The sequence below is a fragment of the Cnephaeus nilssonii genome, assembly GCF_951640355.1.
Source record: "Cnephaeus nilssonii genome assembly, chromosome: 15".
NCBI classification, from domain to species: Eukaryota; Metazoa; Chordata; class Mammalia; order Chiroptera; family Vespertilionidae; genus Cnephaeus; species Cnephaeus nilssonii.
In genome coordinates this window covers 11,965,830-11,992,698 of record NC_137086.1, presented here as the reverse complement: position 1 = coordinate 11,992,698, position 26,869 = coordinate 11,965,830, and the positions used below count along the sequence as shown (strand labels likewise).

General features: G+C 45.1%; 2 protein-coding genes across 3 annotated transcripts; both read left to right on the top strand.

Moving 5' to 3' along the window:
- The first annotated feature begins 850 nt into the window (after positions 1-850).
- PPM1G (protein phosphatase, Mg2+/Mn2+ dependent 1G) lies at positions 851-22,950 on the top strand. The gene is made up of 10 exons (XM_079792508.1): positions 851-1,186; positions 17,227-17,296; positions 17,792-17,877; positions 18,337-18,469; positions 19,152-19,564; positions 20,142-20,279; positions 20,627-20,861; positions 21,230-21,359; positions 21,928-22,030; positions 22,330-22,950. Exons 1-10 carry the CDS (start codon positions 1,067-1,069, stop codon positions 22,534-22,536), a joined length of 1,635 nt encoding a protein of 544 aa, XP_079648634.1. The 5' UTR covers positions 851-1,066; the 3' UTR covers positions 22,537-22,950.
- A 554-nt stretch (positions 22,951-23,504) lies between these two features.
- Positions 23,505-26,823, top strand: ZNF513 (zinc finger protein 513). 2 transcript variants are annotated; one of them, XM_079792509.1, is made up of 4 exons: positions 23,505-23,744; positions 23,976-24,131; positions 25,064-25,651; positions 25,737-26,823. In XM_079792509.1, exons 1-4 carry the CDS (start codon positions 23,690-23,692, stop codon positions 26,558-26,560), a joined length of 1,623 nt encoding a protein of 540 aa, XP_079648635.1. In that variant the 5' UTR covers positions 23,505-23,689; the 3' UTR covers positions 26,561-26,823. The 2 variants fall into 2 exon arrangements, with proteins under 2 accessions (XP_079648635.1, XP_079648636.1); XM_079792510.1 differs by lacking the exon at positions 23,505-23,744 and having other exon boundaries at positions 24,115-24,131; positions 24,569-25,651; positions 25,737-26,813.
- The last annotated feature ends 46 nt before the right edge of the window (positions 26,824-26,869 follow it).

Sequence of the window (26,869 nt, the reverse complement as noted above, 5' to 3'; positions counted from 1 at the left end):
CCAGCCCTTCTCCCCTCGGGCGTGGATGAAAGCCCCTTCTCCAGTTATTCCCCAGCCTTTCTGCCCCCGACCTGCACTGCACACAGAGACTTAAGAGCCCTGAAACGCTATCCCAGGTGGCAGTGAGGTCCAAGTCACGGGTCTTGGCACCTGCAGGCCACCCTCTCTCGCCTATCGAACATCACTCCTTAAAATCACTTTCTAACGAGGCTGGCCAGCTTCCTCAAGCATCGTTCCAAGTACAGTTGACAGCCTTTCCTGATCCCTGCGACCTCCTCACACATTCCCTTCTCCCCTGGCACAACGCTCTCCCAGGCATCCCGAGGGCTCCAGCCCCGGCGCGTGCTCCTCTCCTCGGGTTTCTTCTCCCCCCGCACAAAATGTGCCGACCATTTCTGCACCGTATTAACTCGCTGGATGTCGTAGAGGAGGCCTTCATTTCCTTGTCTCAGAAAAGACTCACACAAACCTCCTAAAAGCCCGGCCAGGTGCTTCCTGCGCTCAGAACTACCAACTTGAACGGAACCGAGTCCGGCGGGGTTAGCGGGTCTGAGGGCGCAGCGGGGAGACAGGGGCTGACACACTGGAGGGCGGCCTGGAAGCACCGGGCCCCACACCAACGGGCGTCAGAGAAACCCGAGAAAGGCCGGGTGGAGAGCCAAGAAGAGGGACAGCAGGGACCAGGTACGCGCGACGCCCGCCCCACTCCCGGGGATCGCGGCCGTTGGGGGGCGTGGCCGCGCCAGTCTCGCGGGAGCGGCGGTTGGGCGGGCCGTTGTCCTCGCGGGCGGGGCGAGTTGCTAAGGAAATGACTGTCGGCAGCGCCGAGCCGCGCCGCGCCGCGCCGGCCGGGCGGGGTCTGGAGCGGCGCCGTTTCCGCTTCCGCTCCCTCTCTCCAGCAGTCCCGTTACCGCCTCCTGGGCCGGCCTCGCGCCTTTCACCGGCACCTTGCGTCGCTGCGCCGCCGGCCGCTCCTGCCACGCGCGCCCCGGGGGGCTCCCGGCTCCGGCGCGGCACGGGTCGCGCTCCGTTCGCCTGCCCCTGAGGCCACCGGCCCGCCGCCGCCATGGGCGCCTACCTTTCCCAGCCCAACACGGTGAAGTGCTCCGGGGACGGGGCCGGCGCGCCGCGCCTGCCGCTGCCCTACGGCTTCTCCGCCATGCAGGGCTGGCGAGTCTCCATGGAGGTGAGGCCGGAGGGGCCCAGAGACTGGTGGCTGGAGGGCGGGAACTCGATGGAGAAAAAGGGATCGGGGGGGGGGGGGGGATGGGGTCGTCCCCGGGGACGGGTCTGAATCGGGAGCCCGACTCCCCAGCGGCAGTTCTTGGGGGGCGGCGTCGAGAGCGGGAGGGAACTGCCGATGCTGGGGAGCCGTGCGCCGGTGGCCAGCTCGGCGGCAAGGGCTCTGCCATGTGGAGAGAGGCACCTTCCGACGCTGGCCGCCCTCTCCCCGTGCCTTCGCGCCTTCCTCTCGGGCCGGCACCGCTCTGCAGGCTTGTACACGGTGTGAGGGTTAGTGTGGGAGTGAAGAGGAAAGAGAGACCGTTCATTTACTTTTGCGAGGAAGAGGCAAATAGATGTGAATGAGCGTACTTAATTTCTTACAGTTTTATTTTAAATATGTTGAGGGGCCTTTTTGGGCGAAGAGTTTGACAGTGAAAGGAAGCCCCGGCAAATACTCTGTTTCTCGAGTTCTTAACACCTAATGGCCTGGCCCTGGGCACCGCATGTTAATTTCAGAGGCTCGACCTGACCTCCAAGAATTGTCTGCATTCTCTTCAAGGCCTTTGGAAAACTTGAATTATGTCAATCAGTATTACTCCTTTTTAAAAATTATGCTTGATTTTTTTTTTTCATTTGGGGTTTTTCGAAACTTATTGTCATTTGCCTGTGCTTGTAGTTTATAGTCTCCTTGGTTTTCAGTAATTTTATTAATTTTTTTTTTTTTGTCTTAACCTACAGAGAACTGACATTCTTTTCTAGAAAACGTCACTCTGGGTAAAAAGGGGAAAAGTCTGGATTAAAAAAAAGAGTACTATTGGGTAAAATGGATTTGAAACTACAAAAGAGAGCAGAGAAAACTAGGAAAGAAAGGGAGAAAGACCTGTGTAAGATGTGTCATTGTGAGATCTAGGCAGAAGGGTTAGGGAAATGCTCTAATTATGTCTGGGTTTGAGGGTTTATCCACTTACTAGGTGGGCTTCAGGTAACAGCCAACTACTGTTCCCTTGGGAATTTCTTCAAATCCCTCGCTCCTCCCTGTGGTTAGCTCTGGAATGACAGTATAAACTTCAAGGTTTGTTCTCAGACTCAATATACCTACAGTTGACGTGAAACAGTTCTATCATTAGGTATAAATTTCAAGAATGGAGGGGATCCTATAGTTCATCTCATCTAGTTCGGCTCCCACCTTTTACAGCTCAGAAATTGAGGCCCAGAAAGGTTACAACACTTGTGCCTTGGTGGAAAGAATCTGTAGGATGAAATTGTTCAAGATAATGGATGTTTATCATCTGAAGTATAATGTTTGTATTTCACTGTGGTGCAGAGTATTGAGCTTACAGAGTGCTTGGTAAATGTAATTGTCTGTTAGAAATACCTGGATATAGTTTCAAAAGGAAAACATTTATATAATGGGGTTTGGGTTAGTTAGTTGGTAGTTGGGAGGTTCCATTTCTATGACATTTTCTATTAATATTTTAAGATTTGAGGAGACTGTCTCATCTCACAGTAAGACTTTTCCTTCAGGTTTCTCATTCCATACTTTTCAGTTTACTCTCTGCTATGGTTTTTCCATTTCTTAGTACTATTCTCATTTTCTTTATGAATTGGGTATTCAGTTTTCCGAGTCATTTGCTCAGTGATTCTGTGCTGTTTGCGTCCTCTCTGCAGGACGTTTCCCTTTAATTTTGGTTTCTCTGTTAACTAGAAAATGACTTTTTTTCATCTGGGGCTGTTTGGTTTACAGGAGATCTCATTAGACTATTACTTAGATCTTAATCTCCCTTTTGAGAGATAACTACTTAGGGTTTTTTTAAATCCTCCCAGGTAAACGGTTTCTGAATTTACCTTTTTTGAATAGTTAAATATAGCTAATCAGTCTGGCTGGAGTGGCTCAGTGGTTGAGGGTATACCTATGAACCAGGAGGTCACAGTTTTATTCCTGGTCAGGGCACATGCCTGGGTTGCAGGCTCGATTCCGGGAATGGGGCATGCATGAGGCAGCCAATCAATGATTCTCTCCTTTTCTCTCTGAAATCAATAAAAATATATTTTAAAAAATAATAAATATAGCTAACCAAATCATCTTCAGGTCCTGTTTGGGATCCTTTTCTGCTTCCTTGATACTTTCCCTTTGGCTTGGTTTTTCCTTTCTCCCCAAAGTACAACATAATTTCTTTGGTATGGCAAGAAAATAAATATGCATCTAGCTGCTTGAGTGAATCTTTTCATCAAGTATACTCCTGTTCCTCTTAACCTTTGAGTCTTAATTCCATCAGTTAAGTCTATTGACCTTATTTGCTTGGTTCTAATGATTCCATTGAGGTAAGTTTATCATGCCAAAATGCATTACAAAGGTTGCTAAAATCGCAACTCATAGATTTAGCCTTAAGAGAATACTATTTTACCCATTCTCTTAAGGGAAGGATGGCAACTATCAATAGCTGTCATTTTACACTTTCTGCCTTTCTCCAGCTCCTCTTTCTATGACACCAGGGTACTTTGAGGAGGGGTAATCAAAATACCACAGTTGATGTTCTCTTCCTTTCTTCCTTCTCCATGGTTTGGAGGGACCCTTAAGCTGGTTGAGGAATGTGTTTTGGGGTTAAGAGGTAAGTAGCGAAATGGTGCCTGAGAAATATATGTGGAAAGCTCCGAGTTTTTGGTGGCTAATGAGAAGTCCAATCTGAAATGAAGTATTTTTAAAAAAATATTTTTTATTGATTTCAGAGAGGAAGGGAGAGGGAAAGAGAGATAGGAACATCAATGATGAAAGAGAATCACTGATCTGGTGCCTGCAGCACGCCCCCCGCATTGGGGACGGAGCCCACAACTCAGGCATGTGCCCTTGACTGGAATCAAACCTAGGATCCTTCAGTCCGTAGGCTGATGCTCTATCCACTGAGCCAAACCTGCTAGGGCTGAAATGAAGTCTTAAAGGGACTTGTGGTTTTTGGTTGTGAGGTTCTCTGAAAGTGATAAAATGCTTTCAGTGGGGAGGTAAGATTAAAAAAAAAAAAGTTTCTCTAAATTATATTTGCTCTTTTTTAAAGGGAGTATAATTTTGAATACACTGGTTGTTCACTGCTAGGTTATTAATGGTCATAGAGGGTTGTCTAGAATTGAAGGTAGACAGGGTTGAGTAGAAAATTCTTAAGATATCTGAATGACAGTTTCAATTATTACATTAATGGGCAAAAATATAAAATAAGCTACGTTAAGCATGCTGTGGGGTTCCACTTGAGAGAGGGCATCTGAGGCTGAAGAGCTTTTATGTCTGATCCTCAGATTAGTGTCTCATCTCTAGCTTAAAGCCCTTTTTTACTTACTGAACCAGGTCAGAATTCCATTGTCTGCGATGCAGTTAAGCAATTCTTATAAAAGGGCATTCTTTTCATTTGATGAGCATTCAGTACCTCTTCTTCACAATTCAAAGGTAGTCTGAAATGATATCAAAGGTATGCCCATAAATATGGAGAAATTGTTTTCTATTATTTTTTGTAAGTTCTTTATAAGTTCTCAAGTACAATCAGTCTGGCTCAGGTACAATCATAACTTACTCCTCAAGATTTCAAGAATATTTTACATTAATTATTTCTATTGCTCAATCTCCTAGCAGTTGTTACTACTGCTTCTCAGCTCCTGATCCTCTGTTGGGTTATCATTTTGGAATTATCCTTGAGAGTTAAGGACTTGAATTTGAGTGTAGAAATTTAACACACTTGATCAGTAGCTCTTCTCATATTAGGCTGCTATTAAAATTACGCTTTCTGGGAAGCACAGATCTTTAGAATTGAATTTAACTTAATTCAAAGATGGAGAATGACAACTTTTAATCATATAGTATTTGAAAATGTACCTACAGGTCACTTTTTAAAATAACTTTGAGCCTGGCCGGTGTGGCTCAGTAGTTGAGCATAGATCCATAAACCAGGAGGCCACTCACTGTTTGATTCCTGGTCAGGGCATATGCTGGGTTTGTGGACTCTATCCTCAGTAGGGAGAGTGCAAGAGGCAGCCGATCGATGATTCTCATTCATGTTTCTCTCTCTCTCCCCCTCCCTCCCTCTCTCTGAAATCAATAAAAACATATTTTAAAAAGTCTAACTTTGAGACATAACTTACATACCATATATATCATTTAAAGTGTACATTTCAGTGATTATTCAGAGTTCTATAGCAATTACCACTGTCAATTTTTCTTTTGTTGTTAATCCTCATCCGAGGATATTTTTCTTTTTTAAAAATATATTTTATTGATTTTATAGAGAGGAAGGGAGAAGGATAGAGAGTTAGAAACATCAATGAGGGAGAAACATCGGTCAGCTGCCTCCCACATGTCCCCCACTGGGGACGAGCCTGCAACTAAGGTACATGCCTTTGACCAGAATCGAACTCGGGACCCACAGACGCTCTGTCCACTGAGCCAAACCGGTTAGGGCCCGAGGTTATTTTTCTATTGATTTTTAGAGAGAGTGGAAGGGAAGGAGAGAGAAAGATAGATGTGAGAGAGACACATCTAACTGGTTGTCTCCTGCACGTGTCCGACTAGTGCCAGGGATCAAGCCTGCAACTGAGGTACATGTATTGAACCCAGGATCCCTCAGTACGAGGGCTGAACTCTATTCACTGAGCCAAACTAGCTAGGGCACCACTATCGATTTTTAAATATTTTCATAACCTCCAAAAGAAACTTTGTAACATTACCAAGTCACTCTGAGCATCCTATATAATAAAACCCTAATATGCAAATCGACCAACTGGCAGAACAACTGGTCACTATAACACACGCTTTTCTTTGTGACCACCAGGGAGCAGATGCTTAACGTAGGAGCTGCCCCCTGGTGGTCAGTGCGTTCCCATGGGGAGAGTGCTGCTCAGCCAGAAGCTGGGCTCATGGCTGGTGAGCGCAGCAGTGGTGGCGGAAGCCTCTGCTGCAGGTGGGTGGCAAGGAGCGAGGATCCCGGACTGTGAGAGGAATGTCTGACTGTGGACATCTCCTGAGGGGTCCCAGACTGCAAGAGGGTGCAGGCTAGGCTGAGGGACCCCCCCACACCCCCCCAAGTGCACGGATTTTGTGCATCTGGCCTCTAGTTTCATGTAAATGGAATTATAAATATGTCACTTTTTATCTGGTTTCTTTTACTAAACATATTATTAAAGGTTATTTATGTTGTATCATTAATCTGTCAGTATTTCATACCTTTTTATGGCTGAATACAATATTCCATTTTATCATTTTGTTTATTCATCAGTTGATGGACGTTTAGATTTCTGTGTTTTGGCTTTTATGGATAATGATGCTATGAACATTAATGTACACGTTTTTGTGTGGAAAAAAAGTTTTTATTTCTCTTGAGTGGAATTGCTGGGTCATGTAATAACTCCATGTGTAACATTTTGAGGAATTGCCTAACTATTTAAGGTTGCAACATTTTATATTTCTACCACCAGTGTCTGAGGGTGTCAGTTTTTCTACATCCTCCCTTCACTTGTTATTATCTGTCTTTTTTATTATAGTGTATGTGAAATGGCATCTCATTGTTGTTTTGATTGTATTTCCCTGATGGCTAAGGCTGTTTAATCATCTCTTCTTGTGCTCATTGGCCATTTTATATATCTTTGGAGAAATGTCTGTTGAGATGCTTTGTCCATTTTTAATTGGGTTGTCTTTTTTCTCTTTTTACTGAGATTAAGAGTTCTTTTTATAATCTGGATACAAGTCCCTCATCAAGTAGGATTTGCAAGTATTTTCTCCCTTTCTCCCTTTCTTCTTTCTTGTTGGTGTCCTTTGAAACACAAAAGTTTTAAATTTTGAAGTCCAGTTTATCGAGAGTTTTATAGTTTTAGGTCTTACATTTATGTCCGAGATTCATTTTGAGTTATTTTTTGTGTATAGTGTAAGGAAGGGATCCACCTTCATACTTTGGCATGTGGATGTCTAGTTGTCTCAGCACCATTTGTTAAAAAGCCTATTCTTTTCCCTCATTGAATTATCTTGGCATTTTTGTTAGAGATCAGTTGACCCTAAATATGAGGGTTTATTTATGGATTCTTAATGATATTCCATTGATCTACATACCTATTGTTATGCCAGTACCACATTGTCTTGGTTGCTATAGCTTTGTGGTAAGTTTTCAAATCAGGAAGTGTATCTCCCAACTTTGTTCTTTTACTTTTTTTTCTTCTTTTCTGGGTCCCTTGCATTTCCATATGAACTTTAGGATCATCTTGTTAATTTCTGTACAACAGGCATCTGGGATTTTAGTAGATCAACTGAGGAGCATTACTACTTTAACATTATTAAGTCTGTAGTTTTGCTGTGGTATCTGCTTGTTTTGGTATCAGGATAATACTGGTCTCATAAAATTAGTTGAGAAATGTTACCTCCTCTTCTATATTTTGTTTTTGTTTCTTTTTCTTTAATACATTTTTATTGTTTTGAGAGAGAGAGAGAAACATCAACGATGAGAGAGAATCATTGATTGGTTGCCTCCTGCATACCCTACACTAGGGATAGAGCCTGCAACCAGGCATGTGCCCTGACCAGAATCGAACTGCAACCTCCTGGTTCATAGGTCGATGCCCAACCAGTGAGCTACGCCGGCCGGACCTCTTCTGTATTTTGAAAGACTATCAAGAATTGGTATTAACCCCTTTGAAAAGCACTCGTTGGGCCTTTTGCTAATGACCCACTGAGCCGTCAAGAAAGGGCAAAGTAAAAACACCGCTTTTGGGTGAAGCAGCAGCATGTTGTGTTGTTTTGCTTCAATCGGTGGTGTGACAAGGTGAAAAAAAAAAAAAGAATTGGTATTAATTATTATTTTTTTAAAATACTTTTTTATTGGTTTCAGAGAGGAAGGGAGAGGGAGAGAGACAGAAACATTAGTGATGAGAGAGAATCATCAACTGGCTGCATCCTACATGTCCCCCACTGGGAATCAAGTCCACAACCCAGGCATGTACGGGGACAGGAATCAAACTGTGACCTCCTGGTTCCTAGGTCAATGCTCAACCACTGAACCACACCAGCTGGTCTAATTCTTTAGCTATTTGGTAGAATTTACCAGTGAAGCCATCTGAGATTGGGCTTTTCTTTGTGGGAAGTTTTTTCCCTTTTGTCTTTGTTGTTTGTTTTTTAAAATATTTATATTTTTTATTTTTATTGTGGTAAAATACACATAACATAAAATTGACCATATTACTCATTTTTAAATGTACAATTCCGTAGTGTTAAGTACTTTTACATTGTTGTGCAACCAATCTCCTGAACTCTTTCCATTTTGCAAATTTGAAACTCTGTACCCATTAAACAACCCCTCATCCTCCTCTCTCTCAAGTCCCTGGCAACCACCATTCTACTTTCTTTCTATGAAATTTGACTATTCTAAGTGGATGGGAAGAAAATTACATGTTCGTATTACTATCTGACTTTTTAAATTATATGCGTGTACTAGAGGCCCAGCGCATGAAATTCGTGCATGGGGTGGTGGATGTCCCTCAGCCCAGCCTGCATCCTCTACAATCTGGGACCCCTCGAGGGATGTCCGACTGCCCGTTTAGGGGCAATTGGACATCCCTCTCACAATCCAGGACTGCTGGCTCCCAACTGCTCGCCTGCCTGACTTCCTGATTGCCCCTAACCGCTTCTGCCTGCCAGCCTGATCACCCCCTAACCACTCCCCTGCCAGCCTGATTGATGCCTAACTGCTTCCCTGCCAGCCTGTTTGCCCCTAACTGCCCTCCGCTGCAGGCCTGGTCACCCCTAACTGCCCTCCCCTGCAGGCCTGGGTCCCCCCCAACTGCCCTCCCCTGCAGGCCTGATTGCACACAACTGCCCTCCCTTGCAGGCCTGGTCCCTCCCAACTGCCCTCCCCTGCTGGCCATCTTGTGGTGGCCATCTTGTGTCCACATGGGGGCAGGATCTTTGACCACATGGGGGCAGCCATCTTATGTCTTGGAGTGATGGTCAATCTGCATATTACTCTTTTATTAGATAGGATAGAGGCCTGGTGCATGGATGGGGGCCAGGTGGTTTGACCTGAAGGGTGTCCTGGATCAAGGTGGGGGTTCCCTTGGGGCGTGGGGTGGCCTGGGCGAGGGGCCTGGGGTGGTTTGCAGGCCTGCCATGCCTCCTGGCGACCCAAGCAGAGGCCCTGGTATCTGGGATTTATTTATCTTCTACAATTGAAACTTTGTAGCCTTAAGTGGAGGCCTGGGCCGGCCAGGGCAGGCGGAAAGCTTGGCTTCCAAAGACAGATTTGTCTTTTTGTATTTGGCTTATATCACTTAGCATAATGTCTTCAAGGTTCATCCATATTGTAGCATTTGTCAGAATTTCCTTCTTTTTTTTTTTAATATATTTTATTAATTTTTTACAGAGAGGAAGGGAGAGGGATAGAGAGCTAGAAACATCAATCAGCTGCCTCTTGCACATCTACTGGGGATGTGCCTGCAACCAAGGTACATGCCCTTGACTGGAATCGAACCTGGGACTTTTCAGTCCGAAGGCCGATGCTCTATCCACTGAGCCAAACCAGTTAGGGCAGAATTTTCTTCTTTAAGTCTGAATAATATTCTGTTTAATGTTTGTACCACATTTTGTTTATCTATCTGTTGATGGACACTTGGGTTGTTTCTACCTTTTTTGGCTATTGTAAATAGAGCTGCTGTAAAAGTGTGTGTACAAATTATCTTTTCTAGACCCTCGTGGAAAGTCCAAGATTAAGGTATATGATAAGGGCCCACTCCTGGTTCATAGACGGCTGTCTTATAGCTGTGTTCTCCATAAGCCAAGGGAGCTCTCTGGCATTTCCTTTATAATCTCATTCATGAGGACTCTTCCCTCATGACCACTCAAAGGGCCCACCTCCAGATATATCACATTGGGGATTACATTTCAATATATGCATTTTAGGGGGACACAAAACATTAAGTCTATAGCACAGTGATAATACATGCATATAATTTAAAAGTAATGTCAAGATGAATTTGAGAATTAGTTCTCTCATCTTCTCTAGCTAGGCCTTTAAAAATTTTTTTATTTATTGATTTTTTTAGAGAGATAGGAGAGAGAGAGAGACAACAATTTGTTCCACTTACTTATGCATTCCTTAGTTGCTTCTTGTATGTGCCCTGGCCGGGGATTGAACCCGTAGCCTTGGTGTATCGGAACAACACTCTAACCAACTGTGCTACCCAGCCAGGTCTAGCTAGGCCTTTTTGTTCAATACTTTAAAAAAAAGGTAATTCCTTTCCAAACCATCTTCACATTTTAAAAATTGATTTGTAAAGGTTAAGATAAATTTATGTATCATGGATCCAAATGGTTGACCCAGTGACACAAGAGTGTTTGTGGATGTATTTATAACCGTAGGAGATTGACATGGTGGGAGGAGGGGGAATAACCAAGGCTTTATTTATTAGTACAGATCCACTGATTGTCTAGAGGGTCAGTAGGGGTTGTGTGATATATGATTTAGTAAGACAAGGCCTAAGAGCCTTGACTCAGGTGACCTGAATATTCTGAGTCATCTTTTCCAGACCATCTCAATGGTTGTTGTGTTATGATATGATATGATACATCTCTGGGTTTGAGGTAGGAAATGAAGGAGGGGGTATCCTTAATGTATTTGTCTTGAGGCATCTAGGAGCCCACGATTAGGAGCAAACGTGGAAGTCCTGCTGTATTGCAGAACATACTGTTAGGCCCCTGAGCTATAAAGAAATTTAAGACAGCCTTTGCTTTCATGTTGGTTTACAATCTAGTTAGGACCTAGGACTCCTTTTCCCCCATGGAATGTTGGATAACAATACCAGATAGCATATGCTGAGTGCCAAAATTATTGGTAGAGGCAATAAATATTAAAAGTTTAGAGGGGGATGTGATCATAGAATATTAGTGTGATTGAGAAAGATCTCTCGGAGGTGAGACTAATTGGACCTTAAGGAAAGAGTGTAACAGACAAATGAGATGGAGAGAAGTGGAAGAAAAAAAAGTATTAGAAGAAGGGGTAGGAGGAAAGGCACTGAGACAAGCATGCTTACTATGCTGGGCTGGGGTGGTCAGTGTCAAGAGTGTCTTTGGGGAATAGTTATGAGAGGTAAGAGATTAGGTTATCGAGATGGGTAGGAATGATGTTGAGTGCTTTAAATTTCCAGTAAGTTGTAGGGAATCAATCTTCTATGCAGTAGAATCTGAAGGTTGTTGCAATAAAATGTTATATTAGGAAGATTAATTTGGCAGCTGGATGTATGTAGTAGGTTGGATTATAGGGGGCAGAGAGTAGAGATAGGAGAGGAGTTATATTAAGAGTAAAGTAATTTAGCTATCATCAACAAATCAACAAACAAGTGCTGGCGAAGATGTGGAGAAAAAGGAATCCTCCTGCACTGCTGGTGGGAATGCAGACTGGTGCAGCCACTGTGGAACAGTATGGAGTTTCCTCAAAAAGTTAAAAATGGAACTCCCATTTGACCCAGTAATCCCACTTCTAGGACTATATCCCAAGAAACTAGAAACACCAATCAGAAAGGATATATGCACCCCTATGTTCGTAGCAGCACAATTTACAATAGCTAAGATTTGGAAACAGCCTAAGTGCCCATCAGCAGATGAGTGGATTAAAAAACTGGTACATCTACACAATGGAATATTACACCACTATAAAAAGAAGGAACTTTTACCATTTGCAACAGCATGATGGGGCTGGAGAGCATTATGCTAAGCGAAATAAGCCAGTCAGAGAAAGATAAATATCACATGATCTCACTCATATGTGAGATACAATGATCAACATAATTTGATGAACAAGAATAGATCCAGAGCCCTGGCTGGTTTGGCTTAGTGGATGGAGCATTGGCCTGCGGACTGAAGGGCCCTGGGTTCAATTCCAGCCAAGGGCATATGCCTGGGTTGCTGGCTCGATCCCCCAGTGGGGGGCATGCAGGAGGCAGCCAATCTATGATTCTCATCATTGATGTTTCTATCTCCTCTCCCTTCCTCTCTGAAATCAATAAAAGTATATTAAAAAAAATGGATTAAAGTTACTAAAAAAAAAAAAGAAAAAAAGAATAGATCCAGAGACAAATGGCAGGGAAGAGAGGAGGGTTAGAGAGCAACCAAAGGACTTGTAGTATGCTTGCATATTAGCATAACCAATGGACACAGACACTGGGGCTGTGGGGGCTTGCCTGGGGTGGGAATGGCTGAGGGGGTAAATGGGGGTGGGGAGAAGGAGACATGTGAAACTTTAGACAATAAATAAAGAAGGGGGGAAAAAGTAACTTAGGAACAGAGTTACTAAGGAAAACTCAGCAGGACTCAGTGATAGAAAGTGGAAGACAACCAGGAAATCAAGTAGGACTTGTATTAGGTGTTGTCTGAGAGAGTTCAGATTTCATTTATGTGTAGGGGAAGCTCTAGATTTTTTGGAGACTTACATATGTTGAATTCCGGTTTACATATGTTAAGTTTGTGGTAGAGAAGGGACATCTAATATTAACAGGAATTTGGAAGTATAGAACTACAGTTCTTCATAGAACCCAAGAGCACTTTCAAGAAAGCTGATGTGGTTTGTACTACTTACAAACAATGGCTGGCGTGAATGAAAACTGCAAAACAGCTCTTTGGATTGCTATTAAGGTTATTGTCTGCTCTGTGAAGTAAAATGTTGGAGGAGACAAGTTTGAAGATTAGGAGTTTAAGATGAATGTTGATCTAGAAAGACGAGAAATACTGTTTTAGAGGCAAAGCGAAGGAGAGATTAGATATAGTTGGAGAAGTTTTGAGGTAGAATAGGGAAGATTTGGTTAATATATTTAAGAGTCAATGGAGAATATAGAAAAAAAGATAAATGGAAGTAGTGATCACAATCAACATAATTTCATGACATCTTATGACTACAATACTTAGTGCCTCTGATTCAAGGGTAAAGAAAGCAGTTGGTCAGGTTATACAAGGTTGGATGAGGTTTTCTAGCTTGCTAAGAGACAGTGTTGAAATACTTAGCTCTGGCTCAGAAAGGGACAGAGAGAAATAAAAGCAAGGGAGGCTGTGATCAAAGGTATAAAGGTGGAAATTGAAGTGCTTAGAAAAGGTGCAACAGTTCCAAGTGATAATATAGATTCAAGCCTCCCGGGAAGTAGAGAAGGTAATGTGGAGTAGTTCTAGGAACTGAGACCTCAAGCCATAAGATGAATCTTTATGGTGTGCATTCCTTTTTGAGAATAAAGATAGAGAAGAAAAATGTGAGCCAGGTGCTAAATAATTCCAATTTATAGTCTTGTGATGATATGGGCAAGATAGATATTATTTCATTTTATAAACGATGAAAGTAAGGTAAGAGATAGCTGGCCAGAGATCATGTAGTAGCTACTTAAGGCCAATTCATAGGGTTTGTGGGTTGTTTTTTTTTTTCTTTTCATTTTATTACAAATGGAACAATATGGCTTATTGTACAAAAATTAAAAATGTAGAAAATAATTATTATCCAAAGCATGCTCTTCCTAAGTTTGATTTATCATCTTCCAGACTTTTAGCATATACATACAGGTACTTTCCCCCCTTTTTATTACTTAATATATTGTGAACTCATTTCCACATTAACTCATATTCATCATTTCTGCACGCCCCCCAGTGGGGATTGAGCCCGAAACCTGGGCATGTGCCCTTGGCCTGAATCAAACCCGGAAGGAACCCTTCGGTCCGCAGGCCGATGCTCTATCCACTGAGCCAAACCAGCTAGGGCCACAAAAAAGATATTTTCTTATTTTTAATGTTCATGTCTTTTATTGCTATTGAGGTAAAATATTTTTTCATATGTTCACTGAGGCTAGATCTGCTTCATGATCACATGCTCTTGTGAGGAACAGATGAAGAAGTAAAATAGATGGTAAATAGAGGTGTGGGTTCAAAAGAGATGGTACAGCTGTGATCTGGAGTGGCATTACAAGACAAAGACCAGTTGATTCTCTTGTTCCCACTGGGGAAGAGTGGACAGGAAGAATGCTCCTCCTTCCCCTACCAAAAAATTGGAATTAGTTGGTCTAGTTCCTCAAATTTTAGTAATGCATTTAAAAAACATTTACTTTTGAAAAAGCTAAACATTCCTGTGATTCATTCTCACTTCCATCCCTCTGTACCCTCACACCCTCCTATAGTTAACGGCTTGTATTAGTTTTCTATGTATCCTTATAGTATTACACTATGGAAAGACATATTCCTATGCCTCCTCCTCCTCCTCCTCTTCTTCTTTTTTTTTTTATTTAAAATCTTTATTGTTAAAAGTATTACATATGTCTCCTTCCCCCCCCATAGACCTCCTCCGGCCCACCTTCATCTCACCACCCCACTGTCTGCGTCCATGGATTATTCTATGCTTCCTCTTAGACAGAAAGCAGCTTACTAAATATATTGCTCTGCAGTTTGCTTTATTTAACAAAATATTTTGGAGACCCTTCATGGATTTTTTTTTTTTTAAAGGAAAGCAATACTTGTAGAACTCCAGTATTTATTGAAATGATTTCAATTTAATGTTAGTTAAACGTGTACAAATATAGAACTGGATATAAATTCCATGCCAACAAATCACACTACAAAATCAACATAATTAAATCAATGCTAATATGACACAATTAATTTTGCTGAAGATAATTCGACACAGTGTGACTTAGGTAGTGACTGCCGAGGTATAGTTTCTAATGCCTATATTATACCATGTCCCATGCCGATTCAGTTCTCCCACTGTTTTTCTGTAATCCAAACCAATCCTCCTTACTTTATTGTACTTTTTCTTTTTTAAAAATATATATTTTTATTGATTTCAGAGAGGGAGAGATAGATAGAAACATCAATGATAAGAGACAATCATTGATTGGCTGCCTCCTGCATGCCCCCTACTGGGGATGAAGCCCACAATCTGGGCATGTGCCCTGACCGGGAATTGAACCATTACCTCCTGGTTCATAGGTCAATGCTCAACCACTGAGCCATGCTTTTTCTTTATTCCATATCACTACCATCTTTCCATATGAGTCATACCATCATTCTGTATGGTTTACCTACTGTGTTTCTTCCTTACTAGAATATAATTTCTTTATGGAATGTGGGTATTTCTTTGATTCACTGATATTTATCCTAAGCACTCAGAACTCATCCTAGCACATAATGAATACTCAAATATTTGAATGAATGAGCAAAGGAATTCTTAAGCACAGTTTGAGAACTCTTGGTTCTCAAATTCTTAAAGTTTGAGAACTACTGGTAGAGAATGCTGGGAAAATAGACAATCATAAAAGCAGGCAATGAGGTACTGAAAATGGTGGTGAGAAGAGAGGAAGGCACAGTAAGGTAAACCCTGGCTTAGAGGGAAGGAAGACCATTACGGCTTTTGGTAGAGTGGTTGAAAGAGGGAGAAGGTGACCTTTGGTCTATGGCGCTCTCTGGATCCTGGGGATGAAGCTAAGGAGCATTTGGTGGTGACCATAGATAGGCCATCAAGGACCATCCATAGCAGCCCATTAGCTTTTGGGACATTTTCTCCTGGAGACAGGGATATACAGAACTAGGTATTTTTCAATGTTCTCCTTCCCTATTTTAAAATACCTTTATTTTCTAGACTTGTATAGTGAAGGCATAGTCTTATTTCAGGGGTAACTTAAGAACTACTGCACTCAGATTTTCTGAATAAAATAAATGAGAAATTTTTAATTAGTACAATTGAAAATTTTAAATTGTTGATGCCTGAAAGAGGAAGGAGAACTATTAACTTACACAAGGATAACCAATCAAAATATAAAATTGTGTATTAAAACCTTGTTTGTAGAAAGTACCTGAAAGGAAGGTTGGGTGGTTTTTCAAGATGGGGCAGAGTAAACTGTGGTATACTTTTACCTAGGTCAGACAGTCTTGGTTGAACTATGGCTTAACATGGAATATTAGTTTGGGTGGCAGAGTTTTGTTATTAGGAGAATTTGATTAAGCCCAGCTTTCCAACTGAAACGTTGGTGTGGCAGGACTATTATAAACTTTTCAGGTGTGCTATGCAGTCAGGGTTGAATAATATATCAATTTTGGCTGAGGGCAGGAGATGGGAAGGCTGATTATATGGGGCATTGTAAGTTCCAGGTAACAAGTACTAAACACAGCATGGTTTAATAACTATTTGTTAGGAAGATACCCTTTTTTTTAATACGTTTTTTTTTTAATTGATTCTAGGGAGAGAGAAATAGAAACATCAATGATGAGAATCATTGATTGGCTGCCCATTGGGGACTGAGCCTGCAACCCAGGCATGGGCCATGACTGGGAATCGAACAGTGACCTGGTTCATGCATGGGCTCAACCATAGCCACACTGGAGGGCAGGAATATATTATTTTGTAAATATATCCTCTGCCTAGCCTGAGGATAACTTCTTGAATGAGTTAAACTTTGAAGGAAGAAGGTGTTTACATGGTGTTTTGGCGGGTAGGGCAGAGTGTAAATGTATATAGTTCTGCAACTTTCTAGTGCTTTCAATCAGGCTGTTGTAGGATTCTTCTAGAAACTTTCTAGATTGGTAATGCTTTCTGGTCTCATTGTACTATTTTTCCTAGCATTTTCTTCCTTGAAATTCACTGGTTCATGGAATGGATCTGGAAGTGACTTAAAAGATTCTTTATTCTGGTTCTTCCCATAGTTGCCACAAATCCAAAAAGGTCAGGTCTAGAGTTCCAACAGCCAAGCATTCTGCCATCTGGACGACTGATATCTCCTAGGCTTGAGGCTGCTAGACTGCAGAGGTAGTGACCTGATTCATCTCTCTTCTTCCTTCCTTTCATGCCTTTCTCCATCTCCTGTACTTCTTTTCTTAGTTTATCATTCCGTCTTCCTTTCTTATTTCTAGGCCCTGTAGGTCAGCTAGGGAAGAGTTAGTAAGATTGAGGTGTGAACATGATTCTCAGGACTTGAGGAAGAATATCCTTTGGCTTTGAGAAATGCTAATTATTCTCTTCTTTTTCCTAGGATGCTCACAATTGTATTCCTGAGCTGGACAGTGAGACAGCTATGTTTTCTGTCTATGATGGACATGGAGGTAACTTTAACAGTTCATATTGATAACATTCTAACACTCTAACTCCAGACTTTATAGGGCAAGAACGGGTCTTTTGTTCTTTTACTTTCCAAAGTTCTGGTCCTCCTATATCAATTCCTGCCTCGTGCTGTTTTTCTCTATTCTGCCATTCTTCCGTCCTAATAGGATATTGTATTGGTTCATAATCTCACCTGGCCTTGTTTTAATCCAGAAAAGAATCTTCTTACATTAGCTTTTTTTCCCCTTCACTGAAAACTAAGTATGCAAGTGAAAAAAACAACAAGGGATATATTAATATATTCCTAAGAGAGGTGATCGTGAAGTCCATTTTCTGAGTCAAAACTTCCCAAACATTGTCTTTCAAATAGGTTTGAGTTGTGCTAAGATAATTCATCTCCTCAAAGCTTGGAGTTTATTCCAGTATGATGTATAGATATTATATTACTTTCTAATGTGTGGGAAGCAGTGCTCTGGGTGACCTTACCTTTCTTCTAGGGGAGGAAGTTGCCTTGTATTGTGCCAAATATCTTCCTGATATCATCAAAGATCAGAAGGCTTACAAAGAAGGCAAGCTACAGAAGGTCTGATTTCCCTCAATGTTTATTCTTCCCTTCTACAGGCTTTTCCCTGTTTTCTGATCCTTGGCTTTTCCTTTCTCATTGCCACCTAACTTCTTAAAGAATTCGTTGCCTGAAACAAGCTTATTCCGTGCTCGCTCTGGCAGTACATATACTAAAATTGGAATGATACAGAGAAGACTAGGATGGCCCCTGCACAAGGATGACACGTAAATTTGTGAAGTGTTCCATATTTAAAAATAAAATAAAATAAGCTTATTCCCACCTGAGCCTTTTTAGAGCTGCCTTATCATTCCCAGGTCTCTGAACTATTTTTCATTTATATACGAGTGTCTCCTAGTGTGGTGGATCACATTCTAATTTGCACCCCATCCTTGTGACTAGGATTCTATCTAGGCAATTTATTTTATACCTGCTGTACTTTTTCCTACACTTGCCTCATACTGTTTTGCTTATATTTAGGCTTTGGAAGATGCCTTCTTGGCTATTGATGCCAAACTCACCACTGAGGAAGTCATTAAGGAGCTGGCACAGATTGCAGGGCGACCCACTGAGGATGAAGATGAAAAAGAAAAAGTAGCTGATGAAGATGATGGTAAGTGTGGCATCTCATGTTTGAGAGGAAATCAGCATTTTAAAATACTATTATTTAGTGTATGTTATTTCTGTATCAATTCTAAGAGAGGATGACTTCCTAGGCACTTAGAGAGTCCTCAAATTAAATAACGCTATGTTCTCCTGCATTGCATGTGATTATGAAAAGGAGAAATAGAATTAACCTTTGTTGAGTGCCTAGTGTCTTAATTATAAGCATTTTTGTGTGCATTATTTTTTGTCATTGTGAATGGGGTCTTTCTGGTTCCTATTAATATTTATGTGACCTTTTTTCAAGACCGGAGCTGCCATTAGCCCCAGCAGCCAGTCATTAAGCCTTGGCCATAGGCCTAGACTGGCACTGTGGGCTTCCCGGGTCCTCAGCCAGAATAGGGTTTCCAACTTACTAATAAAAAATGAGGTGATAAGGAAAATATAACTAGTGATCCTTTGACTAAGAAGGGGGTGAAAGACAAAGACCAAAGGAAGGCTATGGAGGCAGATGTTACTTGAGAAGGAAGCAAAAGGGTGTTTTTCTGAGACTTGATAAGTGAGAGGACCCTTAGGAGTAGGGAGTGGTGGGGAAGTTGGAACTCAGGCTGCAAGGGCAGTGGATGTAGTAAGAGTGACCAATCCCATGAGGAATCTGGCATGGGGGCGCTGATTTAGCCTCTTACCTGCAGTGGACAATGAGGAGGCTGCACTGCTGCATGAAGAGGCTACCATGACTATTGAAGAGCTGCTGACACGCTACGGGCAGAACTGTCACAAGGGTGCTCCCCACAGCAAATCTGGAGCTGGGACAGGCGAGGAACCAGGGTCCCAGGGCCTCAATGGGGAGGCAGGATCTGAGGACCCATCTAGGGAATCTTCTTCAGAGGAAAATGGTCCCACAGCCAAGGTCCACACAGGCCTTTCCTCCAACTCGGAACGTACAGAGGCAGGCCAAGGTGGTGAGCCTGGCATTCCCACTGGTGAGGCTGGGCCTTCCTGCTCTTCAGCCTCCGACAAGCTGCCTCGAGTTGCTAAGTCCAAGTTCTTTGAGGACAGTGAGGATGAGTCAGATGAGGCGGAGGAGGAAGAGGAAGACAGCGAGGTAAGGGCCTGTAGGGGCTGATAGATGGTGAAATTGCAGAGGGGCCTGTTTGGTTGCCATTCATAGCTGTTTGACTCTTTTCTATTTTGACATCCCCAAAGACCCACTGTATGCTGAGCTTTTCTTGAATTCATTCTCTCCACCAACACAGGTACCATTAGCCCTCTTATCTCTTTCTTTGACGATACACTAACAAATAGATTTAGTTGTGGCCTTGAAAGAGTCTGTCTCCTAGAGAGAGAATAGGAAGATGATGGTTGTTACTTTGGATATTTGGGTATTTCCTTTTCTGGGCAACTTACTTTTTGGTCATGTTGCCTACAAGGTGCTTTTGGCTGATTGCCTTGGCCTTCCCCAGGGCTTCCTGCTAAAGACTGGTGAGTCCAGTTCAGGATATCAGTTATTCCAATGCTAGCCCTCTCCCTTCCCCCATATTTCTCACCGTGATCATATAGTTGCATCTTTTAGGGTTTTGAGGACCTGTGTTCAGCAGGGCCTCTTTGTTTTGAATAGGAGTTGGGGGAGTGGGGCAGGAGGTCATTCCAGTCTCAGTTGCCTGGGATCATCCCTCTGGCAGGAATGCAGTGAGGAAGAGGATGGCTACAGCAGTGAAGAGGCAGAGAATGAAGAAGATGAGGATGACACCGAGGAGGCTGAAGAGGATGAGGAAGAAGAGGAGGAGATGATGGTCCCTGGGATGGAAGGCAAAGAGGAGGTCTGTGGGGAGGGGGAGCAGGTGGTTTAGAAGAATCAAGAGGCAGTTGTGAAGCCCCTGGTTTTGATTTTGGGAGAGGGGATCCCCTTGCTATGTTAGTATTGAAGTCATGGTCATGGGGGGATTTTTTTCTGCAAAGGGAATGAGGTGTTTTGGGTAGAATTGTCTCAGAAAATAGAGGGAGCATGCCATAGTCTCTGGAAATATAAAATTTGTGATCCTCCTTTTTGTTAAAGCTCTCTTGGTTGTCCTAGTGAGATGAGAAAGCATAGGTGAATGGTCAGGGGAGCACTGATGAGAAGCTCGTGTTCAGAAGCTTCCATGATGCTTTATTTCTCCTTCTTAAGCCTGGCTCTGACAGTGGTACAACAGCTGTAGTGGCTCTGATACGAGGGAAGCAGTTGATTGTAGCCAATGCAGGAGACTCTCGCTGTGTGGTGTCTGAGGCTGGCAAAGCTTTAGACATGTCCTATGATCACAAGCCGGAGGATGAAGTGGAGCTAGCACGCATCAAGAATGCTGGTGGCAAGGTTACCATGGATGGTCGAGTCAACGGGGGCCTCAACCTCTCCAGGGCCATTGGTAAGAACTAGGGGACTATGTATGGGAAGACTTCTGGGGTCTTTTTCTCTGCTTCAGACTATGTAGTAGCAAGTTTTAATTTCCATAGCCCTTGTACCTTTCCAAATATTTTTGTATCTACCACCTGTTGTAACCTTAAATGTCTCTATGAGATAGGTAATATGGGTATCATTTCTGGATGATGAAAAAAACAGGTTAGTGAATTACTTATGATTCAACCTAAAGTCAGGGTTGAAACTAGAAAGACTAGAACTCAGTTCTCCTGTCCATTAGATTATGGAAAGGAAGGAAATGAATGGCAAGGCTTCAAACACATGACTATGGGAAGTACCCAAACTATTCGTTAACCAACTATTCCTTTACTTCAGGAGATCACTTCTATAAGAGAAACAAGAACTTGCCACCCGAGGAGCAGATGATATCAGCCCTTCCTGACATCAAGATGTTGACTCTCACAGATGACCATGAATTCATGGTCATTGCCTGTGATGGCATCTGGTGAGCACTGGCAGAATGCCTTAAAATTCCTTTTTCTGCAGTATTACTTCTCGTGTAGTGCTCTGAGCTGCTTTGGCTTTATTTTTATTATTCTTTTAAAATATATATATTTCTATTGATTTTATTTATTTATTAAATATATTTTTATTGATTTCAGAGAGAAAGGGAGAGTGAGAGATAGAAACATCAATGATGAGAGAGGATCATTGATTGGCTGCCTCCTGCATGCCCCCCTACTGGGGATTGAGACCACAACCTGGGCATGTGCCCTTGACTGGATTCGAACCTGGGACCCTTCAGTTTGATGCTCTATCCACAGAGCAGACAGGCTACAGCCTGTTTTGGCTTTATATCACCCATTGAAAGGCTGCATTCAGCATATTTTCTCAAGCTGCTCTAGGATTAGAGTTTAGGCAGACAGCTTGGAATCAAGACCCCCCAGGCCTAAGGCAGAGCTGAAGGACAGTCTCTGTGTTTACATTGGCCAAGCTGTCAACTCTTATCCATACTCCCCCACTCTGCTTTGGGTGGGACTAAAGAAGATTCTGACTATTGTTTCTGATCCCAGGAATGTGATGAGCAGCCAGGAAGTTATAGACTTTATTCAGTCAAAGATTAGCCAGCGTGATGAAAATGGGGAGCTTCGGTTATTGTCATCCATCGTGGAAGAGGTGAGTCCCAGGTTGGAAGAGAATGTCTGGGCTGCATAGCCAAGGTTTTCTCTAAGACCAGAGCATAGGAGTATCATTCATTAGTGACAGATGCCAAGCCCTGACTTAGAAAGTTCCACCTTCCCTCATTTCCCTGACTTACCTTATGCCTCATGGACTAGCACATGGGCTGTTTTGTAATACCTGTGACCCATTTCTCTCCTTCTGCCACCTTGTCTGGCACGACCACCCCTCTAGTGTGACTTTAGGTTCCTGGAAAGGTGTTCAAACCTTAAAACTGTTACCCTTCCATTTTGTAGCTGCTGGATCAGTGCCTGGCACCAGACACTTCTGGGGACGGTACAGGGTGTGACAACATGACCTGCATCATCATTTGCTTCAAGCCCCGAAACACAGCAGAGATTCAGCCAGAGAGTGGCAAGCGGAAACTGGAGGAGGTGCTTTCTACTGAGGAGGCTGAAGAAAATGGCAACAGTGACAACAAGAAGAAGGCCAAGCGGGACTAGCGGACTTGGTTGTCCAGACTCCTGCCCCCCGAGACTGTTTTCTGAGCCCTCCGGACCTGAGACTGAGTTTTGTCTTTTTCCTTTAGCCTTAGCAGTGGTTGTGAGGTGTGCAGGGGAACTGGGTGGCTTTACTCAGCCCATTCCAAAGAGGGCTCTCCCTCCACACAGCAGCCAGGGAGCCGCTGCTGCTCTCCCCAGCCTCCTCTCTGCTCCTTGGGGCTCATCACTGGTTCTGTGCCTGTGCTCTGTTGTGTTGGAGGGAAGGACTGGAGGTTCTGGTTTTTACTCTGTGAACTTTATTTAAGGACATTCTTTTTTATTGGCGGCTCTATGGCCCCGGCCGCTTGCACCCGCTCTCTGTTGTACACTTTCAATCAAACACTTTTTCAGACTAAAGGCCAAAACCTAATCGAACCCATAGTGTCCTTTTTTCTTTGCTGCCTTCCCATCCTGTCCTGGTCACTCAGGTTGCCCGGGCGCTTCAGACTTGACCTTATCAGTAGAAGCATCTACCTAGCCATTTGGGGTGTGTGTGTGTGTGTGTGTGTGTGTGTGTGTGTGTGTGTCCGTCCCACGCGAGCCTGCGTGTCCAGTAGAGGGGGGCCCAGGTATTTTAGCTCCATGAGTTACTGGCAGGCTGGGCTTGCATCGCTACTCATCCTCACCCCCTTGTGGAGCAGGAATAATTTCCTCCTCCAGGGAGGGATCATGACTGCCAGGCGGCCCACAGGAGGAAACCCGGCCCGGGCTTCAGCCCTTGCCAGTCCTTTTCTATCAGATCTCTGATTGGCTTTCTCCCTTCCTTCGTCACAATCACTTCCTGGTCACGCTGCGAAAGCCCTGCTGTTTCTGCTTCCCACGGACGGGACTACGCGTCCCGTGCGGCTCTGCGGTAGCGGAAGCGGAAGCGAGTACGGAGGTACCAGCTGGTCTCCGTAGGGGGGGTAGGGGGCTCCATGAATGGACGCGGCGGTGGCGGCGGGAGCGGCCTGAGCTGGGCGCCGGGGCCAGGGCTGGGGGCTGCCCCGGGCCCGCGCCGCTGCATGGGGGCGGCTCGCGGGCCCTGAGAGGAAGGGCGGGCCGTGCGCCGGGTTGGGAGGGGCGGGGCCGGGCGGCCGCAGGCCAGAGGCGCGTCGGGCTGGAGCCGGTCACGATGCCCCGAAGGAAGCAAAGCCACCCGCAGCCCGTGAAATGCGAGGGGGTCAAAGGTCAGGGGTCGCAGTGGGGGTGGGGTCAGCAGAGTGGGTTCAGGTCGTGGTGGAGGGGGACTCCTGAGGGATGGAGTGGGCGCTGTGGGCTCCTAGCTTCCCACCGAGGTACTAAGGGCACCCGGGAGGGTCTACAAGTCTGGGCTGTACGGTCCACGAGGTCAGGCCCCCGGGGGCGGATGGTGGGCACGGGTCCCGGGAGAAAAGCTAGCAGCCTTCTCCCCTCTTCAGTGGATACCGAAGACTCCCTCGATGAAGGACCGGGGGCCCTAGTATTGGAGAGCGATCTGCTGCTAGGCCAGGATCTGGAGTTTGAGGAGGAAGAGGAAGAGGAGGAAGGTGACGGCAACAGCGACCAGCTCCTGGGCTTCGAGAGAGACTCCGAAGGTGAGTTTGGGGGACTTCCCTGGAACCCCAGAACTTCAGGAGACGGGTTAGGTTTAGTGCCAGTGAGCAAAACACCGTTTCCTGCCACAGCCAGGGCTGGTTTAGGTTAGATTTGAGCTAGATTTCTTCACTTGCCTAATTGTCCAATCAGCTCCATCACTTTGTTGAGGTGAAGTTCTGGGGCCTGGTCCAAAGGTGGTATGAATAGGACAGTGGAGGAGGCACTGGTTAAAAGTAAATGTCCTTTTTATAACCTTGTCCCTCTCCGTAGCCCATTCCTTATGTGAGTTTACTTCTGAGAGGTTCAGGGAAGGAACTTCAAGCTAGTATTTCATGTTTAATCTCCCTTTCACCTATAGCTTAAGCTCCTTTTGTATTGAGGTTTTAGTCTCTGTCTTTAAGTATCCTTCCACATTTCCTGTCCCCTGTTATCTCAGCACCACCCCATCCTAATTTGCTGCACTGCCTACTCAGTCATGCCCCTTACGAAGGATGTTTTTGTCATTGAGGAACCCACCTGAATCATCCTTTAGGCTTAAAGGTGGTATTACATGCATTACTTCATTTCTGTTTTCCCCCACTCTTTTTATAATCAGATCCATATTAAAAGAGACCTTACTAATACAGAGCTTAGAAAAGTTTCAGGCCTCTTCCTGGTGTATTTTTACTTTCGTATCCTAAGAATCAGTCAATTATATTATTGATTCATTTCAGTCTGTGGTCCATTGTGGTCCTTGATCTTTCCTCATTAAGTGGAACTAGGCACTAGGCTAGTCCAGACACAGCAGTAGACAATTCCTATTTAATTTTCGGGATCACTGAAGGGTTGAGAAAGGTGGGGCCAAGCACATAGGAAGACCATGAGTGAGAGAGGGTGTTTGGAGTCTAGTCCTACCTAATGTTGATGTCTCTTCTCATGTCTGTCTCACCAGGAGACTCTCTGGGGGCCAGGCCTAGGCCTCCCTACGGGCTGAGTGACGACGAGTCTGGGGGTGGTCGGGCACTAAGTGCTGAGAGTGAAGTTGAGGAGCCAGCCAGGGGTCCAGGGGAGGCCAGGGGTGAGAGGCCAGGCCCAGCCTGCCAGCTGTGTGGGGGGCCGACAGGTGAGGGGCCGTGTTGTGGGGCAGGAGGGCCGGGTGGGGGGGCCCCGATGCCCCCACGGCTACTATACTCATGTCGCCTCTGCGCCTTCGTGTCCCACTACTCGAGCCATCTGAAGCGGCACATGCAGACACACAGCGGGGAGAAGCCGTTCCGCTGTGGCCGCTGCCCCTACGCCTCAGCCCAGCTCGTCAACCTGACACGACATACTCGCACCCACACTGGCGAGAAGCCCTACCGCTGTCCCCACTGCCCCTTTGCCTGCAGCAGCCTGGGCAACTTGAGGCGGCATCAGCGCACCCATGCAGGGCCCCCCACTCCTCCCTGCCCGACCTGTGGCTTCCGCTGCTGTGCTCCTCGTCCAACCCGGCCTCCCAGTCCCACAGAGCAGGAGGGGACAGTGCCCCGGCGACCTGAAGGTAAAATGCTAGGGACCAAAGAACCTGGGACACGGGTGGGTGGCCTGGGGGTACTTGGATTCACCAGGTCTCATTGTTCCCACAGATGCTCTGCTGCTGCCAGATTTGAGCCTCCACGTGCCGCCAGGTGGTGCCAGTTTCCTGCCGGACTGTGGACAGCTGCGGGGTGATGGGGAGGGCCTTTGTGGGACTGGATCAGAACCACTGCCAGAGCTGCTGTTCCCTTGGACCTGCCGAAACTGTGGACAAGAGCTGGAGGAGGGCGAGGGTAGTCGGCTGGGAGCTGCCATGTGTGGGCGTTGCATGCGAGGAGAGGCTGGAGGTGCCAGTGGGGGGCCTCAGGGCCCTAGTGACAAGGGCTTTGCCTGTAGCCTCTGCCCCTTTGCCACTCACTATCCCAATCATCTGGCCCGGCACATGAAGACACACAGTGGTGAGAAGCCCTTCCGCTGTGCCCGCTGTCCCTACGCCTCTGCTCATCTGGATAACCTGAAGCGACACCAGCGCGTCCACACGGGAGAGAAGCCGTACAAGTGCCCCCTCTGCCCCTATGCCTGTGGCAACCTGGCCAACCTCAAGCGTCACGGTCGCATCCACTCTGGGGACAAACCTTTTCGGTGTAGTCTTTGCAACTACAGCTGCAACCAGAGCATGAACCTCAAACGCCACATGCTGCGGCATACAGGCGAGAAACCCTTCCGCTGTGCCACCTGCGCCTACACCACGGGCCACTGGGACAACTACAAACGCCACCAGAAGGTGCACGGGCATGGTGGCACAGGAGGACCTGGCCTCTCTGCCCCTGAGGGCTGGGCCCCACCTCACAGCCCCACTTCCGTTTTGAGCTCTCGGGGTCCAACGGCCCTGAGCACCACTGGTAGCCGGGCTCTCCATACAGACTCACCCTGAACTAGGGCCTTCTCCAGGGCTGTAGGATTAGCCCTGACCCTCCTGTAATGGACCAGAAGCCACCTCTTTCCTCCCCCGCTGGCCAGGGGCTCCAACAGACTAACTTAGGCACTATATGGACCACGGGGCCTTGCCTTGACTGGTGCACTTTGTGAGCTCAGTGAGAAGGGCCCTGTATTCACCTCCACTGCTCCCAGGGGCTGTGGAGAAACTGGCTGGGGGACTGCCCAGCCTCCCACCTGTTTATTTAACTTATTTCAGTACTTTATAATAAAGGAAACACTAACAAAGCCATGTCTATGCTGAATT

What these genes read in the sequence shown, in the direction of transcription:
- ZNF513 (XM_079792509.1), top strand. Translation starts at nt 23,690, where the DNA reads ATGCCCCGAAGGAAGCAAAGCCACCCGCAGCCCGTGAAATGCGAGGGG. An exon ending in CTTCGAGAGAGACTCCGAAG is followed by an intron (nt 24,132 to 25,063) that starts GTGAGTTTGGGG and finishes CTGTCTCACCAG; the next exon opens with GAGACTCTCTGGGGGCCAGG. An exon ending in AGTGCCCCGGCGACCTGAAG is followed by an intron (nt 25,652 to 25,736) that starts GTAAAATGCTAG and finishes TTGTTCCCACAG; the next exon opens with ATGCTCTGCTGCTGCCAGAT.
- PPM1G (XM_079792508.1), top strand. Translation starts at nt 1,067, where the DNA reads ATGGGCGCCTACCTTTCCCAGCCCAACACGGTGAAGTGCTCCGGGGAC. An exon ending in GGATGGAAGGCAAAGAGGAG is followed by an intron (nt 20,280 to 20,626) that starts GTCTGTGGGGAG and finishes CTCCTTCTTAAG; the next exon opens with CCTGGCTCTGACAGTGGTAC. An exon ending in TGTCATCCATCGTGGAAGAG is followed by an intron (nt 22,031 to 22,329) that starts GTGAGTCCCAGG and finishes TCCATTTTGTAG; the next exon opens with CTGCTGGATCAGTGCCTGGC.